At 35.3% G+C, this 13268-nt stretch overlaps 1 protein-coding gene across 1 annotated transcript; it reads right to left on the bottom strand.

Annotated features, from left to right (window-relative positions):
• Nucleotides 1-4806: 4806 nt before the first annotated feature.
• LOC148269111 (uncharacterized) lies at nucleotides 4807-5388 on the bottom strand. The gene is made up of 3 exons (XM_088212419.1): nucleotides 5296-5388; nucleotides 4969-5253; nucleotides 4807-4866 (listed from the first exon to the last, which is right to left on the bottom strand). The coding sequence occupies exons 1-3, from the start codon at nucleotides 5386-5388 to the stop codon at nucleotides 4807-4809; spliced, it is 438 nt and encodes a 145-aa protein (XP_088068545.1).
• Nucleotides 5389-13268: the final 7880 nt, after the last annotated feature.

The raw sequence follows: 13268 nt of genomic DNA, 5'->3' as shown, positions 1-13268 counted from the left end.
AAAGCTCTTCTATACTATATGTGCCATGGCCAGAACGACTGAATAAGTCCTGAGCTCCAGCACAAACAAATGTTGTCTGATCTCTAGGTGGAGACCCCACTCGAACCTTCTAACCTTCTTGCCTTCATTCAACAATGTCTTAGGAAAATATCGGCCAAACTCTAGAAACTTACGAGTATATTTTGACACAGTCATGTTTCCTTGGACCAACTGTACAAACTCCATCTCCTTCAAATGTCAGAGGTGTTCAAAAAGGTATCCTGCATAAAAAGCTGCAAGGAACTGTTCCTAAGTAACTTGAACATGCAAGGTGGTCTGTTTGAGTTTCCACCAACGGTCTGCTCTCCTACTAGCATGTAGATAGAAAGGGTGACTTTCTATTCGGGAGTCACACCCAGGTGTTGAAGGCCTTCTCTGTCTCTGCTAACCAGTACTCAACATCTTCAGAAGAGGATTCACCTACTAAAGTGGATAAGTTTAATCTCTATGTAACCTGAGTCAATCATGGGAGGAGCTGAGTCCCGTAGAAAAGGGACTGGGCCATACTGAGAATAGACTAGATGGCCCTGCGGTGGTACTTACTAATACGGTGGGGGCACCGGATTATACTATGGTAGTGTCAGGTAGTACTGTGGCAGCGTCGGGTGGTACTGTGGCTGGGGCACTAGATCATACTGTGGTGGTATAGGGTGGTACTGTGGAGGAGCAAGGTCATTTATTAAAATTCATGCATCATAATTAATTCTACTGTGGCAAAGCCAGATTAATACTATAGATATTATTTATTGATGGGCTAATTTGACAGACAAATTTAATTCAAATTCTATTAATATGTCGAACAATTGCATGGTATTTATTTGGATTGACATGTATTATACATAATTGGTAATAAACATATCATATATTTACGATTTCACGCTAGCTATGGAATTAATAATTTTTTATTTCCTAATAAATTAAATCATATCTCAATGTTCTTAAATTTTTATTTTTATTTTCTAAAAAATATAATAAAATATAACACTTACACGAAATATAAGTGATAAAACTATTAGATTTTAAATTTATCATGTAAATTTATATGTGTAAATTAATGTACATAAAAAATTATTAAATTAACTAAAATTAGTTAAAAATGATACGATATACTTAAATAGCATATTTGGGTTGTAATGCATCTACATAAACATGTTAATGTTTTTTTATAGATCCAGATACGTATATTGTAACGGCCCCCAGAAATATCCAAAGGAAATAGATAAGAACTTAAGTGCGGAAGCAAAATAAAAGGGTTAATGTTTACATTTCTTACACAATAACTTAAAAGTACTAAACAGTATTACGAAATTCATCCTTTTGAAAGAAACACAAGAAAAAAAGAAATAAATGAAAAAAAAAAATATCTAGCATCTACTGGCACTTCTTCTTGCGGATCGAGCTCTGGAACCTGTTCCTCTTGATTTGAAATGGTTAAATAAGTAATAAGTTACACTACCTCAGTAAGGATATCACATTATATCACCGACACAGAAATAAAAGTGGGTATAAAAATAAAAACAACTAATGAAGTCCTAAATTTAGCAAATTTATTTATCAATCATAAAATTATTTACAGTTTACTTACCGCATTAAAATTTATGAAAACAACTCATGCATATAATAATATCATATGGATCATAATTTCATATAGGATCAGCAATATAGTACATATCATAAATCTATACACATCGTCAAATAACCAAACAATAATTGTCATACTTTCACCAGCCTACTAGTATCCATGGGGGTTCATAGGGATGTTTCTGCTACACGTGATCCATTTCCTTCAACAATCTCAACTACGGCTATCCCCGTACCCCATCCGGTATGAGCGCCAATTATCAAACCTCAATACCCCGTCCGATATGAGCGTGAAGTAGACCGTTCCCATACCCCGTCCAATATGAGCGCCAAATTATCAAGTCATCATACCCCGTTCGATATGAGATAATGTTCATGGTAGGGTTTCCTATGTAGTCGGTCTGTCCACCATCTCCTAGGATATCTAATAAGGTTGTTGTTCCATCTGTTTATTTAATCACACAACTTTTCCGTTTTTCTTTAGTCTCCATTTTTTAAATCAACCATGATCACATAAGCAAACAAACATGCATGAGGTAATGCAATCAAATCTCAATTTTTCAATCAAATAGTAGTCACGTAAGGCTTCAATTTATGCATTCAAACCATAAAACTGATAAATCAGATTTCATCATGTTTTTAAACTGTAAAATAAATCAATAGAAATTAACAGAGAATAATTTCCGGTTTGGGCTCTATTAGCAATCCGTAATTAATTATACACATTTATTTAATTTACACAAATATCATATTATTATTTATTTAAATTTCTGTTATATGATAGGGAATATGATGAGAGATCCTTACTCGATTTGATGCCCGAAAAGTTAAGTTGTTCGACTGCGCCTATGGACGATTCCCGACTTTCCTAAAATTTTCCTCGGGAATTAAAGCGCTAATCGTATCTACAACTGTCCCAAAAAAATCCAAAATAAGTCCCAAAGCCCACTTGGCCAATTTCAAAATTCCAGCATGGCGGCTCTACCGTGCTCCGGCAACGGCCCCACCATAAGCGGCGGCGATCCGCCTCGAGTTGGCTGTTTTCGGCCGATTTTGTATCGATCCCTGTGAGAAAATACGTTAAAGGACTTTGGCTGGCCAAAAAAAATAAAAAACAGAAACTCACCGACGACAGGGCTCTCCAGCGCGGCGGCTCCTTCAGGTCACGTTGCAGTTGGGTGTTTTGCTATGGTCAACCTGTAGAGAACAAACGGTGATCACAACAGTGAAAAAATTATACATAAGGGGAATTGGGAAAGGTCTCATCGGAGGCATTTTATAAAATTTCTAGCGACGGCGTCACCGGGCTTCGCTGGCATTTTTCGGTCAATCGGTCGATCTTTTCACTTCGATTTTGCCATGGGTAAGCTTAAATTGAATTTTAAGCAAAAGAAAAAGTTTTTACCTTTTTTTGGCGGTAAAAAAGGTTATGGTGCGGCAGCGGGTGGCGACGGCTCCTTCCTGGCGGCCAAGTCTTCTTCTCCAGCGAGGGGTTCTGGTGGCTAGGATTAGGATTTATTGCGGATAGGAGTTATTTATATCCGTCCATTTTTTATTTGGGTCGTCCATTGCGTTTGATCTAAACCGTCCGATCGCGATCAAATAAGGAGTGAATCTGAGTCGTTCAATGCGATGCAATCTGGACCGTCAATTGCGATCCACTCTGAGCTGTCCGGTCGCGTTCAATTCTGACCGTCAGATCGAATTTGGGGAGAGAACGCATCTGGGCCCTCTGTTCGCGCTGGGACGGATCTGGGTCATTCGATCGTGGGCTCACAGATCGCCCGCGTGGCACCGCGTCAGCGTCCGCTGCCACGCGACGCATCCTGATTCACTGGGCTTACTGATTGAGCGTCTGAAGTGGCAAAACTTCCTAAAATATCATTTTGGCCCCTATTTTCTGATTTTTCTTTTAAAATTACCCTCAAAATCTAAATTTTAACCTATTTTTCCCAAAATTATTTTTAATTTAATTCTTAGTAATTTTACTTTATTTTTACTCTAAATTAAATGAAAAATAAATTATAAAAATTATATTTATAAATTTTAAATTACATACAATTAATTTTGGAGTGTTACAACTCTCCCCCTAAAGGAAATTTAGTCTCTCAAATTTGTCTCTCACTCTCAATTAAACAATTTGGGATATTGGACTCTAAACTCTGATTCTACCTCCCACATAGCCTCCTTCGGTGTGTGGTTATGCCATATGATCTTTACAAAGGGAATCTCTCGATTGCGAAGTAATTTGCTCTTTCAATCCACAATACCAACCGGTACTTCCTCGTAGGACAGATCCTCATAGAGTGGAAGAGGATCGTGAGTCAAGACATAAGAGGGGTCCGAGTTGTACTTACGTAGCATGGACAGATAAAACACATTATGAATCTTGGAAAGTTCTAAAGGCACTGCTACTCTTTAGGCGGGAGTACCAATTCTATTTAAGATTTCAAATGATCCAATAAATCGGGGGTTCAGTTTTTCCTTCTTACTGAACCTACTGATTCCCTTAAAAGGAGTGACCTTAAGGAACACCCAATCGCCTTTCTCAAATTCCAAATCCTTCATCCAGGTGTCTGCATAACTATTCTGCATGCTTTGTGTCCTCTTGATATTTTTCCTGATCTTAACTGTTTTGAATATAGTCTTCTCTACCAGATCTGGGTCGAATAATTTTATATCACCTACTTCTTCTCAACAAATCGATGATCTGCATGGGCGCCCATATAATGCCTCATACGTAGCCATGCCAATACTCGTTTGGTAGCTGTTGTTGTAAGCAAACACTATCAGGGGTAGATGGTCATCCTAATAGTCCCCGAAATCAAGAACATAAGTTCAAAGCATATCCTCAAGTGTGCAGACCGTCCTTTCTGTCTGTCCATCAGTATGAGGGTAAAATGCAGTACTAAGGGACAGTTTCGTTCCAATAGGTTGCTAAAAGCTATACAAAAATCGAGAAGTGAACCTAGGGTCCCTGTTAGACACTACTGTCATTGACACTCTATATAATCTGACTATTTTTCGGATATTCATTCTTGCTAATTTATTCAAGGGATCGGTCATCCTGATGGCTATGAAGTGGGAAAACTTGGTGAGCTGGTCAACAATTACCCAGATGACATTATGTCTTGAGTGTGCATTAGATAATCCTATCATGAAGTCCATGGTGATATGTTCCCACTTCTATTCCGGGATCGACAATGGTTGAAATAGCCCGCTTGGATATTGATGCTCTACCTTGACCTGCTGACATATTAAATACTTAAAAACAAAGTCAACTATATCTCGTTTCATCCCATTCCACCAAAATCGGGGTCTCATACTTTGGTTCATCTTAGTGCTTACGGGATGCATGGCAAACTTTAAGCTACAGACCTCCGTCATAATGTTCTTTTTTAGCTCACTGTCACCTGGAACACACATCCTGTCTTGGAATCTGAGCAACCTATCGGCGGAGACTCGAGATTTTGAGTTAGCTCCCTGTTCTGCATCTTTCTTGAGGGCTGCTAGGGTAGAGTTGGTGGACTGAGCTTCCTTTACTCTCTGGATTAACTCAGGCTGAATGGGCAAGTAGTCTAAACATGTGATTCTCCTAAGGTCCTGAAGTCCCACCTGTTGTGCAGCTCCTATCTACCTGCATTTTGAAACCATCAATTGGGCTAATGTACTTACACTTTTCCTATTGAGTGCGTCGGCTACCATGTTACCCTTACACAGGTGATACAGGACGTCGCAATCATAATCCTTGAGAAGTTCTATCCACATTCTCTAACGTATGTTGAAATCATTCTGAGTGAATATGTATTTCAAAATCTTGTAATTGGTATAGATCTGAAATGTCTTCCCATACAAATAATGGCGCCAAGTCTCCAACTACTGGAATCTCTTGAATACAAATCTCTTTCTTGGATTTGCCTAGTTAGAGAAAACAACATGGTTAAAGTACTTGATAATAAGAAAATTTGCCGTGAGGGAAAAAATGCTAAATGTTTTTTATTAATTTGTAAATGGCTCATCATTAGTAGGATTGAATACAACTTTCTTACTAAAACAATCTACGGTGGCGTGATACGCCGCTACGCAGTTCATTTCTAAAATTACATCAAAGTCCCCTATGTCTAATTCTATTAGGTCCACACTTAATTTTTTATCTATTATATCTATGACACAAACTCTGTATACAGCTTCTTCAGATAGTGTCATACTCCCAACATTAGACACAAATAACACATAATCAAGTTCATCAGGTAACAAATTAAATTTTGATGCAAAAATAGATGAAATAAATGAATGTGATGCACCAATATCAATCAAAATATGAGTAAGATAGTTACAGATTATGTACATACCTTGTACCCCGTCCAGGTTGGCTTCTGCATCTTGCTGGGTGAGATTGTAAGTTTTACCCAGTTACTTGGGAACTGTTTCAAGCAAATGCGCATTCCCCTCTTTTTTTGGACAGAATAGACAAACCCCTTTTTTTTTTTTCTGCATTTGATATTTCTGAACTGATGAAACGCATTTTTAGAAATAGGATATGGATACGGACAAACCAGGAAAAAAAAAATTCTGATTATACAGAAGAAAAGACAAAAACAATTGAGAAAAAAAAAGACGACAAAAAAGAACAAAACAAAAAAGAAGAAAAAACACGGATAGAAATAGAGCAAGCTTGGGATAGTAGGAGGTCTGCCCTGATTATAGTTCCTTGGACACTCCATCGCATAATGTTGGGCACTATCATATATGCGATAGGTGTTGTTGAAGCGATAACAGGGTTGGTCCCCATGATTCCTACCACAATGCTGATAAATTTTACCACATCATACCACTGGAGCCTGAGGGGGAGACTGGATCATCGGCCTGGACCTCTTATTCTGTTGAACAGACGCAGTAGATGGTGGTCTGCGGGATAGAGCTGAGGGTCTAAGGTTCTTTACTACCTGAGAGAGGGTGTATAAGCTCTTCTATACTATCTGTGCCTTGGCCAGAACGGCCGAATAAGTCCTGAGCTCCAACACAAACAAATGTTGTTTGATCTCTAGGCGGAGACCCCACTCGAACCTTCTAACTTCTTGCCTTCATTCAACAATGTCTTAGGGAAATATCGGCCCAACTCAAGAAACTTACGAGCATATTTTGACACAGTCATGTTCCATTGGACCAACTGTACAAACTCCATCTCCTTCAAATGTTGGAGGTGTTCAAAAAGGTATCCTGCACAAAAAGCTGTAAGGAACTGTTCCTAAGTAACTTGAATAGGCAATGTGGTCTATTTAAGTTTCCACCAACGGTCTGCTCTCCCACTAGCATGTAGATATCAAGGGTCACTTTCTGTTTGGGAGTCACTCTCAGGGTCTTGAAGGCCTTCTCTGTCTCTGCTAACCAGTACTCAACATCTTTAAACGAGGATCCACCTACTAAAGTAGATAAGTTTAATATCTATGTAACCTGGGTCAATCATGGGAGGAGCTGGGTCCCGTGGAAGAGGGACTGAGCCATGCTGAGAATAGATTGGATGGCCCTACGATGGTACTTGCTAATACGGTGGGGGCACTGGATTGTACTATGGCGGTGTCTGGTGGTACTGCGACGGTGTCGGGTGGTACTGTGGCTGGGGCACTAGATCATACTGTGATGGTACAGGGTGGTACTGTGGAGGAGCAAGGTCATACCAGAGTGGCTCAGGATCCTCTTGTTGCAGAGGTGGCTCAACTTGTGGTAATGAAGGAGGGTCAGGTAGCTCCCTCCTTTCTTCCCGGCCCTGTTGGGCAGCAATGAGTCTCTCCAACATCTCAGATATCCGGTCAACATCTTCTCTAAGCGAGCTATCCTGGTCTATTCGGTTTAGTGGGGGTCTTCCTCTCCTCATCTATCTGTACCTGTATTTCACAATGAGCAGTTGAGTGATAATCTATTGTTTTAGTGTTCCCTCTGAATTCTGTGTAAGGAATGGGTCCGACGAATGCTGCTCTGATACCAACTGCAACGGCATTGGAAATACCCAAAGGAAATAGATAATGACTTAAGTGCGGAAGCGAAATAAAAAGATTAAGGTTTACATTCTTTACAAAATAACTTAAAAGTACTAAACAACATTACGGAATTCACCCTTTTGAAAGAAACACAAAAAATAAGGAAATAAACGGAAAAGAAAAAATATCTAGCATCTACTCGCAATCTTCTTATAGATCGGGCTTTGGAACTTAGTCCTCTTGATCTGAAATGGTTAAATAAGGAATGAACTACACTACTCCAGTAAGGATATCACACTATATCACCTACACAAAAATAAATGTGGGTATAAAAATAAGAACAAATAATAGAACACTAAACTTAGCAAATTCATTTATCAATCATAAAATTATTTACCATTCACTTACCATAGTAGAATTTAGGAAAACAACCTATGCAAGCAATAATATCATACGGATCATAATTTCATGTAGGATCAGCAACATAGCACATATCATAAATCTATACACATTGTCAAATAACCAAATAATAACTGTAACCTTTTTACTAGCCTACTAGTATCCATGAAGATTCATATGGTTGTCCCCGCTGCACGTGATCCATTTCTTTTAACAATCTCAATTATGGGCTGTATGAGCGTCAAATTATCAAAGATCAATACTCTGTCCGGTATGAGGGTGAAGTGGGTCGTCCTCATACCCCGTCTAGAATGAGCACTAAATTATCAAGTCTGCATACCCCGTCCGGTATGAGACAACGTTTATGGTTGAATTTTCTATGTACCCAGTCCGTCCACCATCTCCTAGGATATCTAATAAGGCTGTCGTTCTATCTGTTTATTTAATCACATAACTTTTCCGTTTTCTTTTTGTCTTTATTTTCCAAATCAACCATGATCACATAAGTAAACAAACATGCATTAGGGAATGCAATCATATCTCAATTTTTCAGTCAAACAGTAATCACGTAAGGCAGTAATTCATGCATTCAAACCATACAATTGATAAACCAGATACCATCATGCTTTTAAACTGTAAAATAAATCAACAGAAATTAACAGAGAACAATTTTCGGTTCGGGCTCCATTAGTAATCCGTAATTAATTATGCACATTTATTTAATTTATACAAATACCATATTATTATTTATTTAAACTTCAGTTATATGATAGGGAATAAGGTGAGAGAACCTAACTCGATTTGATACCCGAAAAGCTAAGCTGTTCGACTGCGCCTACAAGCGATTCTCAAGTTTTCTGAATTTTTCTTCGAAAATTAAAACGCGCTAATAGTACCTACAAATGTCCTAAACAAATCCAAAATCAGTCCCGAGGTCCACTTGGCAAATTTCAAAATTCTGGCACGGCGGCTCTGCCGTGCTCCGGCATTGGCGCCGCCGTATGTGGCGGCAGTCCGCCTCAGGTCTGCTATTTTCGATCGTTTTAGGCCGAATTCGGCCAATTTTGTATCGATCCTTGTGAGAAAACATATTAAAGGGTCTCGATTGGCCAAAAAAATACAAAAAATCAAAACTCACGGGGGCAGGGCTCTCCGGTGCGGCGGCTCCTCCTGCTTACGTTGCGATTGTGTGTTTTGCTTCGGTTAACCTATAGAGAAGGACACCGTGATCACAAAAATGGGAAAATTACACAAAATAGGAATCAGGAAGGGCCTTATTGGAGGTTTTTTTGAAATTCCCTGTGATGGCGCCGCTGAACTTCGCTGGCATTTTTCGATCGATTGAGCGATTTTTTTGTTCTGATTTGGCCATGAGTGAGCTTAAAATTGAATTTCGAGCAAAATGGGAAGTTTTTACCATTTTTAGCTTTTGAAAAGGGTTCTAGTGCGGCGGTGAGTGGTGGTGGCTCCTTCCCGGCGGCTAGGTCTTCTTCTCCGGCTAGGGGTTCTGGCAGCTAAGGTTAGTGTTTGGTGGAAATGGGGGTTATTTATATCCGTCCGCTTTTGATCTAGACCGTGCATCGCATTTGATATGTACCGTCCGATCGCGATTAAATAGGGAGTGAATCTGGACCGTTCATCGCGATCCAATAGGGGTCGTCCATCGCGATCCATTATGGGCCGTCCGATCGCGTTTGGGGAGGGAACGCATTTGGGCCGTCTGTGCGCGCGGAAACAGGTCTGGGCCGTTCGATCACGGGCATGCGTATCGCTCGCGTGACTTCCTGCGTGGCACTGCATCAGCGTCTGCTACCACTTGGTGTGTCCTGATTCATTAGGTCTGCTGACTGAGCGTCTAATGTGGCGAAACTTCCCAACATTGTATTTTGGTCCATATTTTTCGATTTTTTTTTTCAAAAATACTCATAAAACCTAAATATTTACATATTTTCTACAAATTTATTTTTAATTTAATTCTCAATTAATTTTACTTAATTTTTACTCTAAATTAAATAAGAAATAAATTATAAAAATTATATTTATAAATTTTAAATTACATACAATTAATTTTTGAGTGTTACATATATAAATAATGAAAAGTGAAATATGGAGTTGTTCAAAAAGTATACTTTTTAATTTTTTTTAATTATCATAAAAAAGGTTTATTTGGGTTGAATTTTTAATTAATTACATGATTTTTACTAAGTAAATTGCATTATTTTGGGTATTGCAAGTTATAAAATAACTCTTTTATCTTTTTTTAATTGTGCTTAATTGAGGTATTCCAAATTAACTTTATTTAGTTTAACTGTACTTATCACATGGTACATTTTAATGTACTCTATAAATTTAATAAAATTTAAAATTGTAAAAAAAAAATAAGATAACTTACCAAAATACACCATCATGCATACATATAATTAACGAAATAAAAGACAAAATACGTAGATATTTATTTTATAATAAATAGTTTTTAAAATTTAGTACTTGTTATAATTTGGTTTCTCAATTTAGTTATTAATTTTTTTTATTTTTTTCAAACTTTTAGTTTTTTTTTTTTTCGACTTTAAATGTAAAATTTTCACGTTATTGATGACAATAAATTAATAACAAGACCTAATTATTTTAATATTTTTTATTGATAAAAAAAAAAGAAAAAACTGAATGTTTGAAACAAATGAAAAAATTTAAATAGTAAAGTACATTAAAAAATCATAAATAAATTATAAATATTAAAATTTGAGAATTAATTTAATAATTTATTATTTTTTTTAATTTATTAAGAGGCTAATTATGGATTACGGAGGGTATGGGTAAAATGAACCTATTAAAGCCTACACCAAAATCGAAAATGTAAAATGGGCCCATAACTTTTAACAATTAGCAGTTAAGGACCTCAAAAAGAAGGCTATTACATTTCCAACCCCAAAGTATTAATTGGGCCATTGTCACCGATAGTCCCTTTATTTGAATTAAATTTGTAGGCTTATTATAAAGATTAGTACCAATAATAATAATAATAATAATAAAAACATTACTATATTAGTCATTTATAATAATTTGATTTATAATATTTGTTCTATTGTAATTTAATTTTTAATTTGTTTCAAATACTCAATTCTTTTTAATTTTCTAACAAAAAGCTATGGTAATTAAACTATATTTAGATACTTTTAAAAAAAATAAATTAAAAAAAACTTTAATTAATTATTTAAATTAATATAGATATATTTAATTGTTATTAATTAGTAAAAATTATTTTTTTAAAAATATTAATTTGTAATTTTATTCCTATATTCTATTATATTGTTGGTACGCTAAAAAAAAAAAAAAAAAAAAAATCTTTTTATCTCTATTTTTTTTTTTTATTTGTAAATTTCTTAAAAGAAGATGACACTATCTACCCTTTGAAAAACTCTAATCACATTTCCCCAAATAAATACATATATATATATATATATGTATATTATAGTCATGTTTGTTGTAGTTGTAAACACGAAGTTGGCTTGGCTGCACATGGTTGTCTTGGTGGGTCTACCTCCATGATCACCATGATGATGCCATGATTATAATTTATCAACTTAAAAATCAAATAGTTATAAAAAGAATATGCAACCATTATACACATATATATATATAATACAGATTTATTCGGTACGCAGTTTTTATTTAAAGTTTGCCAACTTGTCAACTTCTTGTCACGAATGTGATTTATATGTAGTGAATCGAGTACACACACCTGCCTGGACTGCACTTACAATTTCATTCATCATGGAAATTACTACAAAAATATTCCTCAAGTATTATTGACCCAAATAATATTTTCACCTCTCATCAATAATTATACAAACTTCGTAATCATATAAACCCTTAGGAACTTACTAAAATATTATGTCATTAAGAGAGGGAGAATATGCACGTATATACATATATATATATATATGTGACATGCACATACATACATCATATCTTATCTTATAGCATATGTTAAGCTCTAGTTGGCTAAATAATAATCCCCACAGACATATATATATATATATGTATGTATGTATGTATGTCTTTGTATAAGTTTGGAAATGTTGATGATGACAAGAAATTAGTCTATATTGACGTGTGGCCAATGGTGATTCTTTTAGTAAAACCCATAAGAAAGCAAATAATCAAGAACTCAAGATCTATAAACCCACAATACATACGTTGACATACACCAAAGCTTTGGGAATCTTCATTAGGAATCAGCAATTATGAATATTTTCTCCTTTATTATTATTATTATTATTATTATTATCATTTAATTTTTAATTTAACTAGTGGTAGGGGCCTCGAGGGAACCATGTTTTCATGCTTCTAAATTTTTTTTTTTTCAAAGTTTACAAAAATTATAGTATTTAATATATATATGCAATTTTGTATATGTGGGTATACAAAATTACCCTAATAAATATATTTAATTAATTTGATTTGGGTTTTCTTTTAGGAGTAATTGTAAAATAATTTTCTAATATGGGCATTTTGGTGAAAATCAGAAAATATAATTTAATTAAAAAATTAACTCAAATAATTAAAATATAAAAAAAAAATCACACTAAAGGCGTATAAATTGTATTATTGCTAACATATATTTAAATCCAAAACTTATAATATAAAGTTTATTTTCTATTTTTTACCTCCTTTGTTACAATTTTCATTCTGTAGTTTATTACTTTTTTTGATAATAAATTTAAAAATTAATAATTTCTTTTTAATAATAAATACCCAATTATAACAAATATTATATAATTTTTTTTAGTAGAAATATAGTAAAATTTAATTAGAAAAAAAAAAAAAAAAAAAGTAAAACTTTCTCGGTCGCAGGTACAGTAGATTCCTGAGTGAAATCATTTTTAACTGCTAAATCGTCGTATGATTCTGGGTGTCGAGAATCCAAAGTGGTTTTTCAATAAACGAAACAAAAGAAACAAAGAAAAAGAAAGCGTTAAATTAGGCGTACACAAGAAGAGGGACAGAGAGCAGTTATCCATATATATATATGTATATACATACATATATATATATATATTCTTCTGCTTTTGCGTTTCGATAAGCACTTATTAAAATGGTAAGTAGGAGCAATGTCAACATAGCTGGCTGGTGGGGATGCCAACCCCACAGCTTTGAATCTCCCTCACTTGCTCCTCCTTTATTGTCTTCTTCACTCACTCTTCTTAATCATTGCTCTACACGTAACAAAACTTTTTCATATATATACACACAGACATATACATACATATA

Source organism: Carica papaya, chromosome 1, assembly GCF_054855325.1.
Source record: "Carica papaya isolate Zhongbai chromosome 1, ASM5485532v1, whole genome shotgun sequence".
Lineage (NCBI taxonomy): Eukaryota > Viridiplantae > Streptophyta > Magnoliopsida > Brassicales > Caricaceae > Carica > Carica papaya.
The sequence above is the reverse complement of the archived record's forward strand: the minus strand, read 5'-3'. Positions and strand labels throughout refer to the sequence as shown.